The sequence below is a fragment of the Rhamphochromis sp. 'chilingali' genome (assembly GCF_963969265.1).
Source record: "Rhamphochromis sp. 'chilingali' genome assembly, chromosome: 12".
Taxonomy (NCBI): Eukaryota; Metazoa; Chordata; class Actinopteri; order Cichliformes; family Cichlidae; genus Rhamphochromis; species Rhamphochromis sp. 'chilingali'.
The window spans coordinates 12,813,508-12,839,343 of NC_137939.1; the positions used below are offsets into that span (position 1 = coordinate 12,813,508).

General features: G+C 39.5%; 1 protein-coding gene across 7 annotated transcripts in view; it reads left to right on the forward strand.

Moving 5' to 3' along the window:
- The window catches only part of LOC308407120 (vitamin D3 receptor A), an 88,176-nt gene extending 64,643 nt beyond the window's left edge, over positions 1 to 23,533 (forward strand). For all 7 annotated transcript variants that reach the window (XM_080898573.1, XM_080898574.1, XM_080898577.1 and 4 more), the window contains 6 exons: positions 7,398 to 7,582; positions 9,303 to 9,402; positions 10,007 to 10,184; positions 12,230 to 12,381; positions 12,892 to 13,008; positions 14,982 to 23,533. In XM_080898573.1, the coding sequence (XP_080754699.1) occupies positions 7,398 to 7,582; positions 9,303 to 9,402; positions 10,007 to 10,184; positions 12,230 to 12,381; positions 12,892 to 13,008; positions 14,982 to 15,235 (986 nt within the window). In that variant the 3' untranslated portion in view covers positions 15,236 to 23,533. The remainder of the gene's footprint in view (positions 1 to 7,397; positions 7,583 to 9,302; positions 9,403 to 10,006; positions 10,185 to 12,229; positions 12,382 to 12,891; positions 13,009 to 14,981) is intronic.
- Positions 23,534 to 25,836: the final 2,303 nt, after the last annotated feature.

Below are 25,836 nucleotides of genomic sequence, written 5' to 3' on the forward strand. Positions count from 1 at the left end.
TTCTTTTTATAAATTACATTATTATAAATTATATGACTATAGATGGAAAAATTACGATAGCTTCAAGATCACGATTATGATTAAAAATCATGCTATTATTTGATGTTTGTGCTGGACTTTGATATATGCCTTTGCAGAGTGATACTGAGGCTGATATTAAAGCGAGCATTAACAGCTTTGCTCCTGCTTGACTTACCTTTGATGTAATATTCATGTTCGTATCTGAGATACTGAGCAGCTGGTCTGATGCTGCTTCTGTGTCACTGCTTAAATTAGAAACCAAGGCCACCGCTGCACAAAAGACAATTGATCTGTAATAATTATTTTATTTCTGTAGCTGGGATGGAAAATCAGCCAATAGCATAAATGGTTTTGGTGTAAATTGATTTATAGGAAGTAGATATCATAAGGTTTGCACCATATGGCAAACTCAGTCGTGGGTCAGATTGTTGCTGAACTTAATAATGTTGTTAATTCTCCTTATAGCCTTCCAGATTAGGGCTTCTGTAGTTAGTGAAGTTTAGTTGGTAGGATTAAAGCATTGTAATCAGTTACTGAAGTAATATTGTCTTATATTTTCAGTTTGATAGTGTTCTGCATTTAACTGTGTTGGTTATGCATGCAGCAGCAGGCCTGGGTGTAACACAAGAAGAAGGTGCTGTCAAGGGAAAATGAGCCATCACCTCACCTTTTGTTAACACAAAATAGCATTTGATGCGCAGTGGCTACCATAGTTATTTTGCATGTTTACAAACGATCATATTATACAGTGCTTACATCAACGGTCCTGCATCCAACTTATTTAAATGAAAAATAGGGACTTTAATGTTACAAGCCAGTGTGCATTTCAGTCACATTAAAACTAACTATATAGTAATAGAAAGTACCGCCAGCATCACTGCATGAGCATAATTGTAACAAGTTGTAGATGACAAGAGGTAAATAAGAGAGCAAGTGGGAAGGAAGGAAGGAAGGAAGGAAGGGGGGAAGGAAGGAAAGAAGGAAGGAAGCCAGGAGGGGTTAAAGTACTTTTCAACAATGGCTCGCTTTCTTCAAAGAGACAGAATTGTTGAGCTTCCATTTCATTCACAAAAAGACTGTGTGTGTGTGTGTGTGTGTGTGTGTGTGTGTGTGTGTGTGTGTGTGTGTGTGTGTGTGTGTGTGTGTGTGTGTGTGTGTGTAAGAGGGCACAATTCAGACTGGTGATTGCCACCGTGTTCACCATAAATAGACATACTACACTGCAGTGTCTGTTTGTGTCTGATGAAAGAAGAGCGAAGAGAGAGCGAGAAGTTAGAGAGCGACAGGGACTCTTATGTGGATAAAATGGTCTCTTTGTCAGAGCTTATACACAGGTTTGTGGGGAAAACGCAGCCCACTGTATTCACTACTGGGAATTACAGCTGCTCTGCTTGTCTCTATTGTGCCTGCGAAGCAATTTTTCCAAATAAATATCCGTTGTATGCTATGTTAAAGCCTCAGATCTTTGGTAATGATAAATCTGTTATAGAAGAGACGTATTAATACCAACTGCAATTGTGTCATTGACACTGAAAAGAAATGTAGCAGGACTGTATGCTAGCAAGCTTGACACTAAAGCCCAGTTCACACGACTGAATCGAGTCAGATTATTAGCATTCTGTGAATAGAGTAACTGTTAAAAATATTAATATATTATCAATAGATAACATGTACAAGAGTGCATGCAAAAATGCATGCAGTATTGTACAATATAAAATCCTGTCTTCCTTCTCTCACCCCAACTGGTCACTGCAGCTGACCACCCCTCCCTGAGCCTGGTTTTGCAGGAGGTTTCTTCCTGTTAAAAGGGAGTTTTTCCTTCCTGCTGTCGCTAAAGTGCTTGCTCATAGGGGGTCATATGATTGTTGGGTTTTCTCTGTATGTATTATTATAGGGTCTACCTTGAAATATAAAGCACCTTGAGGCAACTGTTGTCGTGATTTGGCGCTATACAAATAAAATTGAATTGAATAAAAATTACGTAGTGTATGCACCTTGGAGCTTCAGCAACATACATACAGTTGGCTTCTTTCTTGAGTTATTTACAAGTTTCTACATCAGAGAATAAAGTTATGTTGAAACCAAGCACACCATTGTTTTTCTTGTGAAATTACCAATAAGTTTGATGTGTCACATGGCCCTCTTCCTATTGAAAAAACAAAAGTTGTATCCAAGATGGCCGACTTCTAAATGGCCACCATGGTCACCACCCATCTTGAGGAGTTTGCCCCCTCACATATACTAATGTGCCACAAACAGGACTTTAATATCACCAACCATTCCCATGTTATTACGGTTTATCCATATAAATGGCCCACCCTGTAGAAGATAAGATCAAAGTGTATATGGACTGCTGTGTGTACCTCCAGTTATAAAAGAGTACAGTTATCTTTACTGATGTGTCTTTGTTGTGATAACATACCCGCAGATTACTGAAAATTCAAACTGATCCCAACACAGAGCCAGATACAGCATTCTATCTACTCAAACATTTATTTATTTTTTATTTATTTAAAGTGATATGTCGAGTTGATAAAGGAGAACAAACAAGTGCTCGTAGTAGTTTTCAAAGCATTGTTTTTAGGGTAATTTTGCTTGTATGACAAAGAAGATAACTCTGATAACTCGTTCTGTGCATATATCTCCATGCGGTTCTTATGCGCCAATCCCAGCTGTTTGTGATTTATTTCATCAGGCGGCCTCGCTGCGGTTGCGTTAAAACTTCTGACTCAAAAGTATTTTCATAAAAAAATAATATGTCTTTGTCAGCTTTTATTTCCATGGAAATAAAATAACATAAGGATTAGGTTTCAGGATTTTTTTGGGTTTTTTTTTCTTTTGTTTTTGAGGATAACATGTAATAAATGAATTTGAACGAGTCTTTTCATTCACACAGTTCAGTTAGCATCAGTGTTGGTGTGTATGTGTTTCTGTCTCTGTATTCTATCCTCTTTATTCTGACGGCTTTGTCTAAGCTTCACCGCCATTCAGATTAGAACTCCGTGTGTGTGTTTGCCCTCTGGTATTTGTGCCAGCTGAGTTCATAGTAAACACCCCTATGCTGTCCTTATTTGACAGAGGTTAGGTGGATGCCAGGACACCCCTCCCCCACGCCTGTGTGTGTGTGTCATAATACTTGCAGTGTTTGTGTATTTTTGTGTGCTTATCCTTGGGTGGGTGCTTATTTGTAACAGGATTAGAAGTTAAGGAGAATTTCTGAAACATTTTACCGTTTAGGTGGCTGGATTCTCGCCTGCTGTTGCCAAGCCCATCAGTTCCCTAATTTAAATTCTTCACCCTTTCTCTAATGTTTTTGTATTCTGTCCTTTTGACAACCTTTACTCTTGTTCGATGTAACCAGAATTGCCAGATGCTCACTTTGTGGACCAAACATGTTAAACAGAGGGAAATGGTGTGGATCCAAAACTAAAAGCTTGATCTCCCAGCTTCATCGTCATGAATCTAATGGGCTATTTCCTCTCTAAATAGTAAGTGCAGTAAGTGCTGCAACAGTATTGGTCACCAGAACCACCTTGACATATATCTAGAGCTGGGCGATAGAACGATAACGATATGTATCGCGATATAACTTTTACTCGATAGAGAAATTAAGCTATCGCGATAGACCTCGCCGCTCTTGTCCTCTTAAAAAAAAAAAAAAAAAAAAAAGGTCAGCCAATCCAAATTAAGTAGCGCAGAGCCGAACCAATCACAGCCGCAGCGTCACGTCGCGTGACTTGTTGCATACAGCACAAGTGCCAAGCCGCACGTGTGTTTGTTTGGGAAGCAGCCAGCGGGTAATGGAGCCAGCACATAATGGAGGAAATGAGTGTGCCGACTAGAAAAATCAACCGAGCGTGACCGAAGAGAAAACAGATGATGTTTCCAATGCCGGAGAGATTGTCGAACAGAAGAGCCATAGAAGTTCCGTAGTGTGACGGTATTTCGGCTATTTCAAGTCTGACAAAAAACAGAGTAGCGTGCACTGTAAATTGTGCCGAAAGCAAGTCTGGAAATACAATAAACTGGTGCATGCGTCACACTGTGCGCCACGTTATTGTTTCGGTGAAATGAATTTCTACAATACTGTTACTGTTAATTCTACTCTCTGCAGTGTTTAAATGCTTACATATACACACAGTTACTGTCCGTCCACACATACGACTCGGTTCTGCTTCTATGCCCCAGCTTTGTTTACTTTTTCCCACCGAGGCTTCTAGACTTCTGATTGGCCAACATTTCTGCACGGTTAGGAATCTAGCGCCACCTGCTGCTTTGGCATGTTCATAGCAGCGTTTTCCTTCATTTCTGCCTTTATGTGTGGACGGGATTATTTTTTAAAACGAAAACGGAAAATCTCCGTTTTCAAAAATACCCGTGTACGTGTGGACGTAGCCTCAGTCTCTGACTGGAAGCGCTAATTCGTCATTCGGCTTTTGTCAGACTAAAGTAACTGTTAAAACTGTTTGAAAAGCTCAGCTATACAACAAGGAGAGATTGAGAATTTCCTTTTAGTTCTCAGTTTATTTGATATTGACAAAAGTTAGTCAGTTTTGTCTGATCTTCTGTAAAACAAACTAAGATTTATTTTTAGAATTAATATTTTGTTTCTAAGTGGAATTGACAATTTAGTCTGTTTCGTTTGTTCTATTTTGAAACTTAAACGCTTTAGCGGCTGCCTTTTGTGTAGTTTGCAATATTTGCCTTTATTTATCTGAAAAAGTCTCATGTTCCTTAAGTACATCTACCCTGTTGAACTTATTATGGGAAATAAATATTTAAATAAAAACAAGCTGCTGATTATTTCACATTTTACTTGTGAGCAACGGCACATTTAAATCTTACAAATATAGTTATTTGGCTTATATCGTGATAGATATCGTTATCGCCTGAAATGAAAAAAACATATCGTGATATGAAAAAATCTCATATCGCCCAGCTCTACATATATCTCACCAAATTGGAGTATTAGAAGTCTCAATTGTGTTTAAGTGGTTGGTTGGCTGGTTTATGAATAAGCCTGCTGGGAACCTCTGGGCCTCCACCACAGGGGCACTCTGCTGCTCGCTTATTGCCAGGGAACAGGACCGGTGTTGACCAAAACTTGTTGGATTTTAATTAATTGCCCCCATCACAGTTTGCCTTTCTTTCTTTCAGCCTTTCTCTCTTTGCTCTCCTCTGCCACTCTGGGCACTTCACCACATCCAATCACTGACTTTACAAACAGCAAACTTTCTTTTGGTAAACTGCTGCTGCCTGCCAAGTGCTGTGGGGTGGTCAAGATGTTCCTTTGATGGTTGGTTGTTTTTTGTGGAAAGCCTTAATGATTCCATCCAGTGCTCAAACTTGGCTGGAAACCGGTTCAATCATGTTCTGGGCTTTAGAATAGCTTCTTTGACGGCTGGTGCCAAACTTGACCAAATTGTGCCCATTCACGATTGAGTTATTTGGATGTCTTCACCACAAGGAGTGGTTCAAGACAGTCCTGGCTTGTGACTGGATGGACACCGGAGTGTAGCCAAAGCCTAATTAATTACAGTCAGTTAAAAGAGATGAAAGCCTAGTAAAACCTAGTTAGCTAAGCAGTCAAGCTTATTGAATTGCCTTTTTAAGCCTCAAGTAGTAGTATTTGTTGTTGTCGTTGGTCTCTGCATCACCCAATCATTTGATTATGTAACGCTGCTTCTGTGGTTGCAGTCCAGGGTGCAATTACAGAAAGTTCACTTTAAAATTAGTTGTTTACAACTTCCAGGGAAACAACCAGTATTCAAGATGAAGTGTGTGTTTTCTGAGTTCTATTTAATTTTCAGTCAGCCATGACATATAATTGGTCTCTTAAGCTCTAAAGTACATAAATATTTGCTATCCTTGTACCTTTGATCCAAAGATGTATTTAAAATTAGAAAGGCTACAGCTGAATTACAAAAGTTCCCTGTCTTTTAAAAATTGCACATGCTATAAATACTAAACAATTTTAAAAAAAACAGCATAATGTGATTAGACTAAATTAATTGTGCATAAAACGTAAACAAAACAGTTTTTCTGTAGCTGTCAGATTGCAGCTTCATCTTTTTGGGCTTCAGCCATGACAGTCTGTCTCTTCTTGGCAGTCGCAGCCTGTCTGGCAATCACACTGTCTGTCTGCCCAGTTGAGCTCTTCATGGGTAATCGTTTACTATGGCGCAGAGTCAAAGGTATAATATGGGCCAAGGCATTCATAGGTCAGTGGAATGCTTCAGCAGTGACTACAGTGACCCATGGGCTCCAACTTCAGATAACATAAATACTAACTGTAAAAATATTTACCAGTATTTTTAGCATTTCTGAAAACGTTATCTTCAATAATTTAAATTACAATCAGGTGCCCCTTCAATTCGACAAATATCCAGATGCTCATTTAAAAGAGAAACTGAAACTGGAGTGTTTATTGAACCTTTTGTTTAATTTAAAAAAAAGAAATTAATGATCAGTTTAATTTGTATCATTTTTGCTACCATTGCTGGCATTTTTGTGTAATTTACGGCAATGTGTTATTTTGCGATTCATTTATGGGTTTTTTTAGGGGTGAAAAAAACTTCTGACAAGATGTTACATAAACTCACAAAACCCATGTATCAAATATGGTATTTATGAATCCCTTGTGGCAGGACCATTTTATTGTAATGTAAAACCAGAGATTAGCCACTTCAGGAAATGTTGACAGTGATCTTTTTTTCTAATACAATTTTATCAGCGCCATCTATCATGGTTTGCCTAGTCAAAGGGATCAGATTTTGTCAGAGGATTCACGGCCATCTGTCATTGTATATCATATTTAAAATCCAAAGCAGACAAATGCAGGTCAGCGGCAATCTGTAGTAAATAATATGTTTTGATAGTCTCTGATTAGAAAGCAATGTAAGGCTCTAAAACGTGTGCGTGCAAACCCAGGAATTCCCAAGCAACCGTCTCATCGAGTCAAGAGTCATTATAAGCAGTAAGTCTATTCTGTTCTGCACCACTGCGCCGCACTGCCTGCAGCTTCTGTCGGGCAGCATGAATAAGGAAAAAGGCACTTAAATATCTAACATTAACCGCATCATCTGAATGAAAAGACAGGAGACATGACAGGCTCTTCTGCTTGCCAACTTGAAGCGATGCAATGGTAATGTAACCTGGGATGGAAATATTTGGGGCTTACATTACATCGCCCTTAGCTACTTTTATTGCTGACTTTCTCAGATTTCATCTATGAAAGTTGGTAATGATGCCTTAACTATTATCTAAGGTACCACACAGGAATTGCTTTCCTTTAACTCCTAACTTGATTTTGCTTCTTTTTCATAATTTCTTTGTAAAATGTTTTGATGTGTCTTTTATTCTATCTTCCATTGCAGTCATACTGACAGATGAAGAGGTTCAACGGAAAAGGGACATGATAATGAAGAGAAAAGAGGAGGAGGCAGCCCGAGAGGCCATGAGGCCCCGGCTGAATGAGGAACAGGCTCGGATCATCTCCTGCCTGGTGGAAGCTCACCACAAGACCTACGATGCCTCCTATTCTGACTTCACACGCTTTAGGGTTAGTCCTGTGAAAAGTTACTTTCTTTCTTCACACCTGCCAGAGGTCCTGGGTTAAAATCTGAGACAAGCCCCCACTTGTTAAGTTCTCCTGAAAAAGTCCAAGGGGTGTGGGAAAGTAAAAAGTGTCCGGTTTGAAAAAAAGAGACATGGAAGGAAAATTGTTAAAGTTTTAAAAAATGAATAATTAAACTTAAAGAGATGGACGAGCTGCTATCGCCTTCAAAAGAAAGAAAACATAACAAAAGCCTCTCTGGCACTCTGGCGTCATGGGCCACATAAAGCCCAGTTTGACCTTAAGATGGGATAAAGGAAAATCTCCTCTCTTTCAGTGCAAATATGTTTAACTACACATGAAATCACTGAGATGTGCAATTTTAACTGCATGTCTCAGGTTTCGACATGAAAAATGTGCAAAATTACAGAAAAAAGTAGCTCACTGCCCAGAGTCTCCTGTATTTCTAAAACATAAAGTTTCTATATTTCTATAGATGGTTAATGACAGAAACATTTCTGTCATGTAATTGTTTATGTACTACTTAGTTCAGTTGATTTAGCATGAACGACCATGGGGGAGGAGAAACTGTAAAACTTACAGTTAAAAGTCCAAAAATGTATGCCCCTCTTTCACGTTTTCCAGCCTTCCAGTGGGTCTGACTGGAGTCTTTGCTGGGCTGACTCTGGTCCGGAGGCCTTATGTTTGACACCCCTGCACTAGCGCTCTCTATTCTCTGGTCTTAATTGCTGAGTAGAGTCAGCTGTACAAAAAGGCTAGCACCTTACCCACGACCATACAGGGTAAAACCACAGCAGGCCCTACTAGGACAGTGACAGCTCACTTTATGATTAGTGGAGCAAATTCATTTTGTTTTCCAAATGACTATGGGTGTACCAGGTGTCATGTGTCATGACCTGGTACACACAGGATGAAGGCATGGAATCAGATCTGTCTTTTACTTTGTGCCTAATGAATATGATTAGATTAAATTTGTCTGCAGTAAAACATCAGGAATTGCTGCAATGTGTTAACACCACAGCAAGCCCCATTCATTATTACTGAGCGTTAACTCTTACACAATTACACTGACTTGAGCTGGACATGTATATGTGAGGTGACATACTTTAATCACAGTTTCCACTTATGCATATTTTTCACAGAAAATAATAAGTAACAATGAAGCAAATATTTTTGAATGAGTAATGAGAATTTGAGAACATGATTTTGGTACTTTTTGGTAATGTCACTGTTTTATATACAAAAATAGAGCTAATAGAGCAACAGTGTTGTGCCATGTGTGCCGACCAGGTTAGCTGTTTAATAGTTCACTGTTGTTGAAACGTGGGCTTTATTGAAATTCATCAAAGTGTTCTTCAGTGATCAGTGATTACATCAGCTGCTGGTGAGGCAGGGGCTGTTTTTGCTTGTTCTTTGTTTTTTTGGTAACCCCAGTACATACAGGAAATTTTCAGAACACGGTGTTCATGCACACTGTGCGGCAAACCTGACATTTCTAATTCTATTATGTGAAGCTTTATTACTTTATTATTGCGACTGCTATTCTGAGTAAAACCTCAAATAGAAAAAGAACAGTTCCAGCAGTCCCTGCTCCTGTGACACAGACCTGTGGTGTGTTGTGATTACTTGGACTTTTGGAGCCCATGAAAACAAGCCAAGCAGCACTGGGTAATATTAATGCTTGTGTTTACGTGTGTGTTTGCAGCCCCCGGTACGCGAAGGCCCGGTTACACGCAGTGCCAGCAGAGCTGCCTCTCTTCACTCACTCTCTGATGCCTCGTCTGACTCATTAAACCACTCACTTGGTGAGACAATAAAGGGTCCCTCTTCTCTTGTGTGTTTTATCAATCAGGGTTAGGACACAAGGACCCAGCTGTGAAGAGATCTATTGATTAAAAATAATAATAACTAAGCTCCATTTTGCGGTTGTATCACACCAGCTGCATTGTCAGTGAGCTCCTGGATCATACCCACTGTGGAAAACAAACAGACCCAATAAAGGAATACTCATATTTGCAGTTACAAGAAATATGAGGGGTGCTTGTGCCCACTGTTAGTCATACTGACTCACTGATGCTCCACAGTGAAGCTGTAGTGATTGTACTGATCTTGAGCTGCTGTGTGTCAGTCTTTTTTAGAATTTGTTGCTTCTTTCCCATCTCGGCCAAACAGAATACACTTAATACCTTTCATTAAATTACTTAAAAGTCTTTGGTGCATTTATTATTTAAACCCATCGGTTCAAGGTGAACTCACTTGCCATCTCCGCTGTGTAACCGGTAACTTGCTCTTTGCTATTTCTGTCCGTTCTAAATGTTTTCTTGTAATCCCTCCCTTCCTTCCCCACCCTGTTCCCTTTTCCCCCCTTCCTCCTTTATCAACTTGTCTCCTAATCCCCTCCTTGAGCAGAGTCAGTGGACACCAAAATGAACTTCAGCAACCTGTTAATGATGTACCAAGATGGCGCAAGTAGTCCAGACTCCAGTGAAGAGGACACAAAACTTTCCATGCTGCCCCACCTGGCTGACCTGGTGTCCTACAGCATTCAGAAGGTTATAGGCTTTGCCAAGATGATCCCAGGCTTCAGGTACCAATTAAAGCCTCTAATGAGATTTGCCAAGAAAGTACATTAAAGCATTTTGTTATTTTTGTAACTAATATTTTTAAAAAGATGGATTCATCTAATTTGCCATAATTTACCAACAGTTGCTAAACACTATATAATGTTAGCTTTATTTGGGTTTACGTGGGTCCCAATGCACCGATAAAATAGCTGATCAGCTATTTCGGTAGATTACTCATTTGATTCACTAAGAAAACATAAACATAAATGCTAAAAATTTGGCCATTCTAACTTTCAATATGTACGGATTAACTGAATCTGCTAATTTGGCTATGGAAGATTCTAAAGAACATTTTCAGTTTCTTTTTTCCCACATAGATTTCATTTCCATAGACATGAGACCAATAAAGTGATTGGCAGATTATTCAGTAATCTGACTGAACATATAATTTGAATACTTTGTTGTGAATGTAATTGAAATGTCTTAGAGACAAAGCAGACTGCTTAATCTGATCCAATTAGAGATAAGCAGGAAAATTGCTGGGCTCAGAGGGGCTCTGATTGCTAGACGTCTCATACCATAAAGCCGCTAATGTTCTAGCAATCTTATTCTCAATGCCATTAACTAAGTTTCTGATATGTTTTTTTTATGGACTCGTTACAGTATATCCATGTTATATTTTCATTTTTAAAATTAAATTTGCAAGAATTTCAAGCAAACTTTCTTCACTTTTTCACTATGGGCTCTTTTCACCAAAGTTTTGAGGTGGCACATGAATTTAATTAATTTTGAAATAAGACTAACATGATAAAATGTAGAACAGGTGAAGCACTGTCAATACTTTCCCGATGCATTGTAAATTCTGGTGTATCCAATGGGTAGCACATAGACGATGCCCCACCCACATGAAGGGCCCGGTTGTTTGCTGGGCATTACCGAGTAAGGCGAGATGCTATTATCAACCCCCAAACAAACATGCTCTTCCAAGAATACTCCAGAACAGGCTGTAGCTTTATAAATACACGCAGAGCAGAGATAAATTTGTAAATGTATGCACATACAGAGACGATGAAACAGAAGAATAAACATGGAATACTGTATCTCTCACATGGGTGTGCATAACGCATACATGTCTGCATCTTGGGAAACAATAATGGCTCATGGATAAGTAAGGTCTATGCTGTGAGGCCCAAATGAAGAAGTTTGGGATTTCTTTGTCAACTTTCTTTTTTTCTTTTCTTTCTGTAGGCATAATTATAGACACATTTAAATAGTGTTTAGATCCTTGGTATATAAAAACAAAGGGAAAAAAAATCTGATTTCATTCAGCAGTGATGGCATGAACATGTAGATAAAAGGTCTGTGGTTCTCTTACATTTGCATCTGCTTGCATCAGTGAATGCAGATGCACATACTTTTAGTTCTGTTTGCAAAGATCTCTGTTGCTAAAGTACCTGTTAAAAATACATTGTTTTATTTCTTGTTCTACTATCTCTCTACCTCACAGACGAACAGTTATTTGTGTATATAGGTGGTTAAGTGGAACTCGTCAGATGGAACAGGGTCATGTGTATTCTGGGGACAAGAAAGTTTTGGGTTTTTTATTAGCACGCTTAATTTGCATCAATTAAAATGTAAAGTTTGTTTGCAGCCAGTGTTTGTTACCGTGCACGTGTACCGCTATATAACAGTACAATCTGACCCATTTCCAAACTTACTACATGCACTATTTGTTTCTTTGGCTTTTTGTTTTTAAACAAAACACTTTACAGTTAAAACTGTATTTTAAATATATTTACCCATGATTAATTCACAATTTATGATAATCTATTATTATTTTATTTGCTCTTGTATGGGTTATTCATGAAGTTATACATGTATAACTTTGTATGGTTAATGCATTATGAAGGCACTATTTCTCTCAGGGCTTCAAAAAGTAAAGTAAACCAAAGAAAACACCTTCTTCTTCTGTCCCAGGTCCAGATTCACTGATTTGACAGTGCTTGTGCCTGACTGAACCAGTGTAGTGTGACTCATGCTTTTATCTGTAACTGTGTGTGTTGTACAGAGACCTGACAGCAGAGGACCAGATCGCTCTTTTAAAGTCAAGTGCCATTGAGATCATCATGCTGCGTTCAAACCAGTCATTCAGTCTGGAAGACATGTCCTGGAGCTGTGGAGGACCTGACTTTAAGTATTGCATCACCGATGTGACAAAGGGTTGGTTTCCTCTCATTCATGTAGCAGCTGCACAGTAGAACTAAAGCATCGGTGACTGCATTTCATGTTTACAGTATGTATTTTTAAAGAAGCATGTACAGAGCGTGTAAGAGACCATGCTTATCTGTTATATATACTCTTAAAACATGGACTCCTCTTCTTGAGTCACTGCTCTGGAGGCATTGGTGAATAATAGCTTTACACACTCCCAGGTATAGAGTGTTAATTGTTGAAGCTGGTGACACAGCTGGGATTATTTTTCTCCCAGTTTATATAACAGTCTTACAAGGATCCCCCACACTCGGCTTTTTACGCACACTTGCACATTACTGTGAGGTTTCAATTTCAGGTATTTTCAGCCACAAGCGCACACTCTGTGCTTATTCACTCGTACATGAAGGGCAGGTAGCGATGTTCTCTGTCCGCAAAATCGAAATACACATAGAGACCAGGTGTGTTTTCATTCATAAGCACAATGTACTAACAGTGAGTGTGTGTCATCCTTCACAGCGGGTCACACTCTGGAGCTGTTGGAGCCGCTGGTGAAATTCCAAGTCGGTCTGAAGAAACTCAACCTGCACGAGGAGGAGCACGTGCTGCTGATGGCCATCTGCCTGCTCTCCCCAGGTACTGCCGCTGCTGTTTGTGTGTTCGTCCGTGCCTTCATTGTCTTGGAGTATTTCCAGCTGAGCCATGCTTTAAAGATTGAGAATAGAGATTAGAGATGGTTAGTGGTTCGTTTCACTACTAACAACACCGTATCATCAAAGTGTGAACAGCATGGCGCAGGGTGTGTGTCGCATTCTCTTTCCGACCTAGATTCCTCCTATAGTCGTGTGCTGCCAGTAACACAAGAAAAAGCTTTTCCTGGAAGACCAAATGTGCTGTTCAGTACATTAAAGCATGAGGTTACAAAACAGTGTGGGAAGCAGAAGTTTGCATGCTGTAAATGACAAGTTTGAACCAGTGAATGAACATTAGGAGTATCAAATCCCTGAATCACAGAAAGAATCTGTCAAGCAGCAGGGTCATTTGTAGAGAATGTACACCATTTCAAAAACAGTTTGTTTTGTTTTCCTTGAGACTCGAGAGCCTCAGGGACACACTATTTGTATCAAAGCAACAGCACTTAGAAAGTAGCCGCAGTTAGAAATTAAATTCTTTGAGGGAGGGAAAAAAATCATTAGTTCTGTCCTTGTTCTCTGTTGCTATTATGTTGAAAGTAATCCAATATAAACTTGTTATCTACACATCTTTAGTTACAGTACACACTCTGTGGTGCAGATAAGCACACAGAAAAGAAAAAGGTTCAAAATATATTTATCCAGTAATAAGAAAGACTAACAGTGACAGACGTGTGATCAAGACCCAGAACATCCCATCACCATGGCCCTTACACGTCTCAGACACTAACTGATAGCAGACAGTGTTCTTTTTATAAACCTGTTCATATACAATACTGTGCAATACTGTGAGGTCTCAAGGCAAGCTTTCTTTCCTATTTTTTTTTTAATTTCCTTTATAGTCGTTTCTGATGATTAAGGACCTTGAAGTGCACTTTATACATTTTTTGTTCTTTACTTCTTTGCTTTAAACATATTGAGTCCCCCTGCTGGTGATGCAGCTTCTGCATGTGTGTCCATTTCATGTTTTAAAGAGGCAAAGTGTGAAATGGACTCGACGTACCGGCGTGTCTATTACATGTTTTGCCGTGATACTGGGTTGATGGGTAATATCTTCTGATGAATCACTTTGTTGGTGCTAGAATTATGTAGGCCTTTTTTATGCTTGAATGCTTGATAGGTCATTATGATTGGGTTAACTATCAAACTTACAAGAAAATGTGAGGGATGGCTCAAAACTTTTGCACAACATTTTATACAAAGCAGGTAAATGTTTTCTGTTAGAGCAGCAACATTGTTGTACAATCTATGAAAAAACTGTTTATAGTTCAATTTGAAATGCACACTAGACAGCTGATGCATTTTTCTTGAAGAGACAGTAAGAGCGTCTGTGCGTCAGCTGTCTCTGCTGAGTGCAGGGAGGATATTACAGAGTGAAGATAACAGCAAACATTCCTGAAAAGAGACATTCTCCCACGTCATTAATCACGTCTTGTACACGTGTATATAAAGATCCTAAAGTCTGAGTCAAGCATGAGGAGCATATTTAACACAGAAATGAGACAGAAGTAATAATAATGATAATAATGGATTGCATTTATATAGCGCTTTTCAGCAACAGTGTTAAGTAATTGATATGATAATTACATAAATTTTATGATCAAATCAAACTTTTTATTAACAGGGAGCATGATACCAGCCTACATGTCTGTAGGCTGGTAGCATTACTACTTAACATTTAAATTCAGTATTTTCAAAAACAAAACAATTAAATATTCTGAAATATGTTTTCTTTCTCGTTCCATCCACCCACACCTCCCGTCTCCAATCTCACCCTGCTGCTCCCTCTTTAATTTTCTCTGTGCTTCTGTCTGATTATGCCTTTCCGTCCACGCCCCCACCTCGTTTGTTGTGTGACCTTGCTCACGATGGGCTATACTCTCCACTCCCTCCACCCTCTTTGTTCTCCCATGTCAGATCGTCCCGGTGTCCAAGACCATGCCCGCATCGAGCAGCTCCAGGACGACCTGTCCGAAGTGCTGCAGGCCTACATCCGAGTCAACCACCCAGGTGGACGTCTGCTCTACGCCAAGATGATCCAGAAGCTGGCTGACCTGCGCAGCCTGAACGAGGAGCACTCCAAGCAGTACCGCTCGCTCTCCTTCCAGCCCGAGCACAGCATGCAGCTGACCCCACTGGTGCTGGAAGTGTTTGGCAGCGAGGTGTCATAGCGGTGGAGGAGGCCTGCGTGGATGCATTCACACGCTCGTAACACAGAGGATGAGTAACCAACCCCTGCTGCCTTTTCCCCAAGAACGCCACTGCCCTCATAAAAACCTGGGCATGTGGGAGAAAGATGGATATTCTGACAGGTAGACAGTAATCTTCACCTCTTCATCATCTCTTCATCCTCCTAACCTCAAGCTACAAGACTCAGACAACTGGACCTCTGGATTTACAAAAATGAAACACACTAAACAGGTTCTTGCTTTCTGTTGCACTTGGATAATCAGATTTTATTTTTGCTTCTGGATTTGCAAACACTGTACAGAATCAGATTTCATTAGATCACTCAGATATCCAGACTCTTTGACATCCTGGTCCTCTCTCCATCCCCAAACTCCAAAAATCACCCCTTTATCATGATGGCCTTTCCTCAAAAACTACTAGATTCCTGCCGCTTTTCCTGCAGTGGGATGGACACAAATGTCTCATCCTCTTTGTAACATTGCTCCATGTTCACGCCATTGCCACAATACACAGGAGCAAATGCACAGATTTACTTTCATTACCCATGCTGGGTGATAAACTCGGTTTAGATAGCTATTAACTCTTGTTGGTTTACAGTTTTCAAAAGCAAAGACATCCAAATATATTAAATATCAGAAGCCATCGGCAAGCTTACAGTAATCTCATAGAAATACAAAGTGAGAGTGGAGCAGGCGTGTTTCCCTGTGAATCTGTGCATGTAGTCTCAGATAGTGTAATAGGGGCGATCGTGGCTCAAGAGTTGGGCGTTCGCCTTGTAATCGGAAGGTTGCCGGTTCGAGCCCCGGCTTGGACAGTCTCGGTCGTTGTGTCCTTGGGCAAGACACTTCACCCGTTGCCTACTGGTGGTGGTCAGAGGGCCCGGTGGCGCCAGTGTCCGGCAGCCTCGCCTCTGTCAGTGCGCCCCAGGGTGGCTGTGGCTACAATGTAGCTTGCCATCACCAGTGTGTGAATGTGTGCGTGAATGGGTGGATGACTGGATATGTAAAGCGCTTTGGGGTCCTAAGGGACTAGAAAAGCGCTATATAAATACAGGCCAATAGACTGAAGAAGGACATTTAAGTAGGAAAGCGTCAGGATGGGAATGGTGGGAAGGAAGGAGGAAACGAGGTTGGATAAATGGAGGGAGGTGCTACAGATGATGGAATTCCTTTTTCACAGGACAAAAAGGAATTTAGTAAAAAAGAATGTATGTATAAAGCTATATAAATATAAATGATACGTATAAGCTGACATATATGGGAAAACATGGTTGCTTCCATGGAAGCAAATAGTTCTGACTATTGTACTATGTAGAGGATTTGAAGGCCTCTCCTCTGTTTTGTGTGTGTGTGTGTGTGTGTGTGTGTGTGTGTGTGTGTGTGTGTGTGTGTGTATATGTCATATTTCAAAAGGCAATTACACACACACACACTGAGAAGCGTGTGAGGAGTCCTTTTATTTGCGAGATACGTGTACAGAGAGGGAGAATATTGATGGACCACTGGGGGGGGTGTGTACAGGCTCTGACTGAGGGTCTAGTGCAGGGAAGCATTTTGGACCTGTGAAGTTTGTAGAGTGACATACGCAAACACAACTTCATGTTGCATGGATAGTGACTATCCAAAAGTATTTGTTCAGCTGGTTAGATTGCTGCTAAGACAGAGCTGCGTAGTTGGAGAGAAACCAGCTACCAGCTGTTGCCTCAGGGAAAAGTTTGTCTGATCATATTGTGTACTTGGTGTTTACGATGTGTGCGGCGTAAGCGTACAATCATGAGTCCGAGATTGTTTTTGAAGCTCTAGGCATCACTGTGATTTCTAATCATACTAAATAACAGCAGGAGGAAGCTAAAAGAGGGACTTTTTGAAATAATAGTTAATGCGAGACTTTGTTTTCTAAGCTTATCTGATCAAAGAAATTACATTAGAGGTCATAATTAATACATTTCAAATGCAGACTCATTGGTGTGAAAGTATCTGCCTTAGCTTTAGTTTGTCTGATTGTTTTTTTCCCCCAAAGTCAGAAAAGTAGCAATATACAGTAGTTTAATGTTGTGAATGAAATCCTGAAGATGCTCTTAGTAGCAGAGTAGCGATACAACGCACGAGAAAGATTTTCTTTATTTGTAAAAAGGTAAACTCAAGCCTCATATCTTTTTATCACATTTGTATAATTTTAACACCAGCCACATAAGCGAGGTTTAGAATGTTAATTTTCAACATCACTACATATCATACATCACATTTCTGTTGACACAGTGTTTGCTCACCCTCATGCAGACCTGGACCACCCCCTTGTGGACAAACTTTGTAAATACCACTTGCTAATTCTGTACATATTTAGAGTTTAACGTAGGATAATATAGGAAGAGAATTCACTTGTTAATGGCGAGATGCTCTGCTATATGCAATTAGGAGTTGAACTCTTATGTTTTATTCTGCTAGAACGGACAGACATGGCAGTTCTGGACAGGTTGCTGAGCTGTTTCAGGGAGAACCGGAGAAGACCGGAGTCCCAAATAGTGGACAAACATCAATGAGACTTCGAAAAAATATGTTTTATAATTACAAACACTTCATATGATTAAACATTCCCAGTGGCATTTGTTTTTGAGCATTCCATCTACACAGTATACACACAGTTGGTGTAAGCATCCTAACACACTGGCGGCCTTTGAAACATGCCCAACAGCTCAGTAACTTCTCGCTAGTAAATGTCTTCTCTGTCCATTTCAGGCTTATGGATGTATGTCTTTTTCTCTCTCCTTCTAAAGTCAATCGATAAGCTTCTGACAATTATACAGTATATTCATAATCTTTTCATTTTGGTGAACATCTGATTTTATTTACTGATTTAATTTTGTTCCTTTCAAGACTGTCACTTGTATAGCGTGTCAGAGTTTGCCGTCTTGCTGGCGCTTGGCTTGCTGCGCTGCAGTGTCGTTTTAGTGAAGCAAAGATGAGCAAAGCGGACTCCTGGAGCCGTTTTCCAAGAACAAGCTTCTTCTTCCCTTTTTTTCCCCCTGATATCAAGTGAGTGAAGATGGAATAGCTTTTTCTTAACTCACATAGTGGCTTCATCCTCACATACGGGGAAGGGAAGGAACACTGACACTGATTTTTGTTAATGGAAGGAAAGAAGTCAGTGTCGCTGTTTTCCACCTGGAGCTGTATCATTTTTTTGTGAACGGAGAGGCAGTCCCCAACTCTGTATAGAAAAACAAAAACATCTCCTTCTTCAAACCCTCATGTGATAAACTAACACTGCCTCAACTGACTTTCACAGGACTTAACCAACGCAAACTGTTGCAGCTACAGCATGGGCGTGCCTCTTTTTTCATCAACCATCTAACCACCTCAATAACCAGTTACAGCAGGATTACTCTTCATAGCTTTAACTCAGCAGCGAGTCAAGCTCTACTTTGGAAAACTGTGGTGCACCAAGGGCTGATGGGAGTGTAAGTTTTAGGGGCCACAACTGCTGTGGAATTGTACAGGTCGCTCAAATGTGGAGATGACAACCGAGAATGGCTCCTCTGTCCGGCTCGACCCAGGAAACCTTTGGAGTGGACCTCTAGAAGACTGTGTAGAATCTGTATAGAGGATTAAAGGAGATAAAAGACTTTTTAAAAAGAGAATTGCCACAGATGTGCAGACTTAGTGACACACTGTGACACTGACTGACTGATACGTCGCCTGTTAAAATCCAAAGCGGGATGTTACCTTTGTCACTGCTCTGCGTCTCGCATCGCAGCTGTTTAAATTCAGATTTGTTTTGTTTTGTTTTAAAGTAATCGTCATTTGCTAAAGAACAGTTGTTGACAGACTTTTTACATTTACATCTACATCATCTGTTTCAAAAGAAATGAAGGAGAGGGTGATGGTGCGAGAGTCTGCTCACTTGTAAGGATTCCCTATTTAACTTTGCTATGCTGCTGCTGGATGCTGACTCCTCTCTGGAGAAACCCTACTTGCCATTATTAATGTATATATTTAGGGTTAAACATGAAACATCTGGCTTATACATTTTAACCTAATAGTTGTAGCTGATGCTAGAGGCCGTTAGCGTTCAAAAGAATCCAAACAATGCACAAGTCTCTCGCACCATTACCCCTCCACCCTTCAACCCAGGTCAGCAGCTCCACCTCGGTAGCCTTACTTACAGCAACCTCACTCAGCTGGAAACATTTAACAGATACCTCAGTAATGTACAGGACAACTTTTCACAATAGCCTTCAAGGGAACCAAACATAAACTCATACCACAGATGTACTCAGCACACACCAATACAAACACACACACTACAACTCTCTCCTCAGCAACCTTTGCAGTGTTCATAAGATAGACAGGAAACTAGTTGCCAATTGTTGTAAAAAGGTTGTTAGGTAGAATCCTGTTGTGAGTAGGCCAGTGGATCCCAATGTTTCTCAGTGTTAACTTTCACACTCTCGTTTTTTTTCTCTTTACTCACTTGCTGTCATCACTACTTTGCTCTCTTTTTTCTTCGGACTTTGTCGTCTCTCTGTCTCTGTAAACGGACGACGCACCGCTAAGCTTTAGCAGTGCGTTTAGCCAAACATACTACCTCTCCCTTCTGCACATAAATTTATAAATATATATATTTTTGTCGCAGCATGATTGTGCTTAATATAAAACATCCATTTTTACGTTAACACTAATTTAGAAGTTTTTTGGTGTATATGTACAGTATATTCCTTTTTTATCTCTTTTTTTAAAAAAATGCTGGATGATATCTATTTTTTTTTTTTTACTTCAAATTTCTATATAAAATTTTAAACTCACTTAAATCCGAGGCCTCTTTAGCTCCACTTTCTCACCTAAGTGTGTAGATGCATGTTAAAAATGATGCATGAAAGTGAGGCTACATTCAGAGCAGCAGAAAGTGCCAGAATTCTTTTGGATTCTTTTTATGTGTCTCAAAGAGCAGATTTATGTTTTTTAAATTATTATAATTATTATTATTGTTTTACCCAGGAGAGAAAAAAAACCCATTTGTTTAGGTAAATATCTAAATGAGCAACTTATTGGTGGAACAGACATAATTTTGATGAAACAGTAACTTTACAAAGTCCCCTTTACCAAGCAGAAGAGTTGACTCGATAGGTGAAGTTTTGTAGACTGAAGCATCGTATAACAGAACTTTGAAATGACTGAGAGGTAGAGCCTGACTGATTTATTGACAAGGCGATATTATTGGACTATATTTGCTATTTTTTGTTATCTGCATTTTTAATTGAAAATAGAAATGGAAAGAAGAGACAGAAGAAACACCCTTCAGCCATGTTGCGAACGGTGATATTACATAGTTTTTCCACCAGAGGGCACTTGGCACAAACAACAAGCGGATGATCTGAGGTGAGCTGGATAGAAGGTGAACAAGTGAATAAATAACTACACATAACAAATGTTCAGGAAAGTTGTATGTATCGTGCATACGAAACAAAAATAATCAGCCGATATTTTGGATTATTGGATTTTCATACCACTCGATTTTAGAATCGACCTTGAATATCCTGTATCAGTCAGGCTCTACTGCGAGGTTTGCGGGACCTAAAAACAGTTTATAAAAATTCTGAAGAGAGATGTGTCATAAACTCAGCAAAATAATAGTGACAAGTTTAACATTTATGGAAGTTCATTTTCTTGCTTTCATGAAGCAAGTTAGACGTTTGATTGATACCACTTTGGCTCGGTGCAAATATTAAGCGGCGACTTTGTTTCTGTAACAAGATGTAAAGTTATATAAGCTCCATATTTTACCTCCACCCATACAAACGTTGCTGTTAAAGTGGACCTGTTATGTTTTCCCTATTTGTTTGGGGGGTGGGGCTTGGTATCATTTATATATATACTTATGATGGAAGCTACTCATATTAAATATGGCTGAAGCTTCAAATAATGAATGGCTTATGTACAAGTAATCACTGTGAGCCAAAACCTCAACTCTGTTTTTATACTCCTAGATCTGTATGATGCCTTTGGTCTTGGTGTAAGCTTCACCTAGTTGCTGTACACACTATGTGTGTGTGTATGAGGGGCAACCAATCAGAAGAAAGTTAGCTTAGGGGGAGGGTTCCCTTAGAGGAAAGGAATGTTTCGAACAGGATGAGCTGTGGCGCTGCACCAAGGACAAGTATAAGCTAAAAGAAGGGATGTTCTTTTTTTATCCTTGAATCATGCCAACTACTCAGTACAGACCAACAATAAAAATATGGGGCTGGAAATAAACATCACAGGTCCACTTTAAGGTAACTGTCTCCAGGATGTAGCTTTATATTAGGCATACAGACATGAGAGTGGTATGAATCTCATTTATACCATTGCAAGAAAGCAAGCATCACGCTGCCCCAACAATTCATTTAAACAACAAAGTCACAGAAGGCAAAGGTAAAGTTGAGAGCAGTTAATCAAAGACAAAGCAGGGACAAAATACAAATGAGTGATTTTAAATCAAAACATACTTGACAAACTTTAGTTTCATGAGGCTAATTGATTGCATGTCAAAATAGAGATGGTTCATTATGAGCAGTCAGGAATCGAGTCTCATGGGTTGTTGTATGAAAGTAGCATAAAGCCAGAGAACCTAAGTGCAAACTTTACAAACAAACCAAAAGAATCTGAGCTCTGCGAAACAAGAGGAAGCTGGTCCCACTTGAGTCTGCTCGTCAGTTAATCAAAATAATACGCTAACAGATGTTTGTCTCTACTGACCCACTGCTGTTGATGAATTCATCCCACACAGTCAGAAACCTCTCAGTCAAACTTATGTAAATGTTGTCAGCTTCAGCTCAGATAATGAGAAATGCAGTTCGACTTTGACAACTTTGTTTTCCCCCTAACATTCAAAATGTAAAAAAATAACTCCCACCACAGTGACCCTCGGACAGCTTTGTTTTCCCGTTACTGTCTGCGTGTGTTTGTGTGTGCGTGTGTTTTCTTTTTCTCTAGTGTCCTTCAGTTGTCTGATAAGGGTTTACAACATTGGGATCCTATTTTAGATACAGTAACAGTTTTGGGTTCTTTTGCATCAAAGTATCACGCACCTGCACCAGCCCAGCACTTCTGCCTTCTTCTAACTCTGAATGCTTCACCTATGTGCTGCTCTCACTTAGCTTTCAAATTAAAGCAGGCCTTTAGAAATATATGATATGAATGACTTAGCGAGACTTCACTGTGGCATTCTAGAAATTAATGGGTCATGTTTCAGCTCACAGCATGTGCTTTTGGTTTTCTAAGGTTCATTTAGCACCCTCATCTGTTGCTGATGGAAATCCTTTGGCAGATGCTTCATTCAATTTGCCTCCTGATTGACGTCATATAGTGTCCTTAAAACTATTATTAGGAGGATTAGTCTTAGTTTACACTTAAACGAGCTGTATTCTGAACAACAGGCTGTGACTCATATGATTCATATGTTGCCTGTGTTTGAACCTAAGGAGAGCGGACAGATAGAAAGCCAGCTTTTCTGTTGTCTAACAGATGGATTTCACTCTAAACAGATTGTCATCTGTTGCATTTCTTTGCTACCTCTTTCAATATGCGCTTACACAGACACACACACACTGAAAACGCTGCACTCAAAGGTCAACATGCACCCATTTGTAACTGACTGTAAGAAGACAGTGAACACATGACACACACTCAAACACACGCACACTTGTGCCCACTTCTTTTCCCTCACCAGCAGTTTTTTGCCAATGATGCACTTGTGTTTTTGTCTCCAAATGCTCTGCAAAACATATGTTTAAAAACATTTTTTTTAAAAATTAGTCATCAAGTTTTATTTTTTTAAAACCTGTAATCTCCATAGTAAGACCTGGGCTAGCCAGGTGCTTAGAAGTGAGTAGGTTTTTCATTCATCTGTATAGAAAGATTCATGTCTTTAAAAATACGAGAGAAAAGAAACATAAATGCACATATATCTCAGCTCAGTTGTACCTTGGTGTGCCTAGAACCCACAGCCTTATTTTGGGACAATATCAGGGGTTTTAACCAGAATACACGATGTTCTGTAGAGGACAGTTGAGTTTTATCGAGTAGCCCTCCCCAACCCTCCCTTTATTTCCACAATCGGTTTTACGATGTGCATGTGGAAGGTGCGCATCCTCCACAGGGTGTGCTATGTCAGTGTTTCAGCTAGTTGTGATACTTTATTTATTCCCCTTTCAGACGACACTTTAGAGTTAAAGCAAACAGAAAAACAAGCAAGAAAAAAAACATTTTGGAGTCTGATTTAATTTTTTTAAATCTAATTTGGCTCGATTATTTCCAGTAGATAACGATCTATTATGTAGGTCTGTGTATTTCTTGTAGAATAAAAATAAAAGTTGAAGTAATAATTGATCTCACCAGAGTCCCAAAATAAGTACTTTTGCTTTCACACATGCACACCACCATGCAGTAAAACTCAGCAGATCTCAGTGCTTTGAGCAGAAATTTGTCTTTTTCAGAATACACAATTGCCAGGGCGCTGCTGTTGATGGCACCATCAATAGCCTTACGTAAAGACAGATAGTGTTATACATACATGAACTAATGTCTCTGTGTGGTATGAATCACCACCTTTTATTTTGTTTTTTGCTCTTTTCTATTTGCTCTTCTCTTTGAAGTTGATCCATTGTACTTTGGTTAAATGCATTGTATTTAGTAAAATACTGATGATGTTTTGGGGAAATCACACAAATAAAACAGCTGTACATAGTGACGCAAAACAGCCCTCGTGTCCTCGCTTCTTTGTGTCGTGCTGTAGAAGAAAACATCGCTTATTTCTAACTTAATGCTGATAAATGAAAACTTTTTTTTTTCCTAGAAATACATCAGTTTTCACATTTTTTAAAAAATTTGGAACAGCATAATTCAAATTCCTTTTACCTCAGTTAGATTTTTCCATCATTGTGGAAAAAAAACCCTGCAAAGTTAAAATGCTATTTGTTTTTTTTAAAGGCACAAATTAGTCCCTGCATGTCATCAGAGAACATGTATGGGGTGATACTTTAAGGCACATATGCAAGTTTCTTCTAAGTTAACTGATTTTACTATAATCACCAGAGGCCCCCAGACTTTCCATTTATTTTTAATAATCCACTTAATTACAGTCACTTATACTCAAAGTGAAATAAATCGACAAACGAGCTTGCAAAGCTCTTCTGCGTCCACTGCTCATTGAGAAATATGGAACTATTTAATGAGCAATATTTTTTTTCCATGAGTGAAGTTTGTTGATATTCTGTCATTTTATCCTCCACTTGATGTTGGGGGAAATAAGTGAATTAATTAAAATAATTGTATTTAATTTAATTGTGGGACTGCCTCGTTTATTACCACATGGCTGTACACTTCTTTGGCCGGTAGAGGGCGCAAATATGCTGCTGTAGTCCTGAGCGGCTGATAGACTCATTGAAGTGGGTCATTCCGTATGTGGAAATAATCATACCGAATATAGAACAATATTCCGATTTCACGTCTCCGAAAAAGTCAAAGGATCATTAAATTTAATGTATTTCAGCTACTTTTTCTTCCATTTTCCTTTCAGCTTTTGGACACTTTCAGATCTTCACCTACATCCTGATTAGTGACAGCCGCAGTGAGAAGCTGCCTTCCATTTTCTTAACGTGCATTAAAGATGCGCATGATTTATTTTTTTTAATCAAGTACCGTTACATGTCTTTGTCACCTCAGAGTGGTGACCAAATTGCTGCTGTCCCCAAACATGACCACTTTCATTTTTTCCGTGTTAGACTTTCATCTGCACAGCGCCATTCCTCGTGACTGATCTGTGTTACGTTCACTTCTCTCCCTGACGGATTGCCTTATCTAATGATAAGACAGCAGCTGTGGCACGATGAAAGGAAGAAGGGCAGTAGATGTAAGGAACAAGATAGATAGGGCTTCCCACTCAGCGAGAGCCGGGAGGCTCATTTTAAGTTTCTCTTTGATCACAAACGTATTCGCCCCTCTTGTGACAAACTCCACCCAACCACGATGAAACAAATGCTGTAGTTTATTGCCAGCCTCTGCACGACCAAGGTGAGCATGAGCAGGATGCTTTGGCCTGCCTGTGATGACAGTCATCCAGACCTCATTAAGACAGTCTCATTCCATGTGACCCTCCGGGAACGACGAGCAGTGCTGTGCGATACCGCACATTTTGATAGCAGTCTGATTCCAAGTAAATGCTGGGCCAATATTACCAGTACCGATACTTTTAACCTATAAAGGCAGCTTATGTAGGGGGGAGCAGTGTGTCATGATTTATTAGATTAATCATCATGAATTTGCAAAATCTGAACACATTTCATTGAAAATTAAATCTTTATCACTTAGGTTTTCCAGAAAAATGAATACATCAAAACACACCTTTTGAGCTTTTTATTTATCTTGAAATTGGTATGTAAATGTGCCGCTATCTCTAAAGCACTTTGGGTCAACCTCTGTTGTTTATGTGCTATAGACTATAGATAAAATAGACGTGACAGTCAACACAAAAAAGGTTCAGACATTTTTCATAGTGCCTTTCAGGAGTATCTGAACAGCTGAGACACATTTTTTCTAAACACTGCATT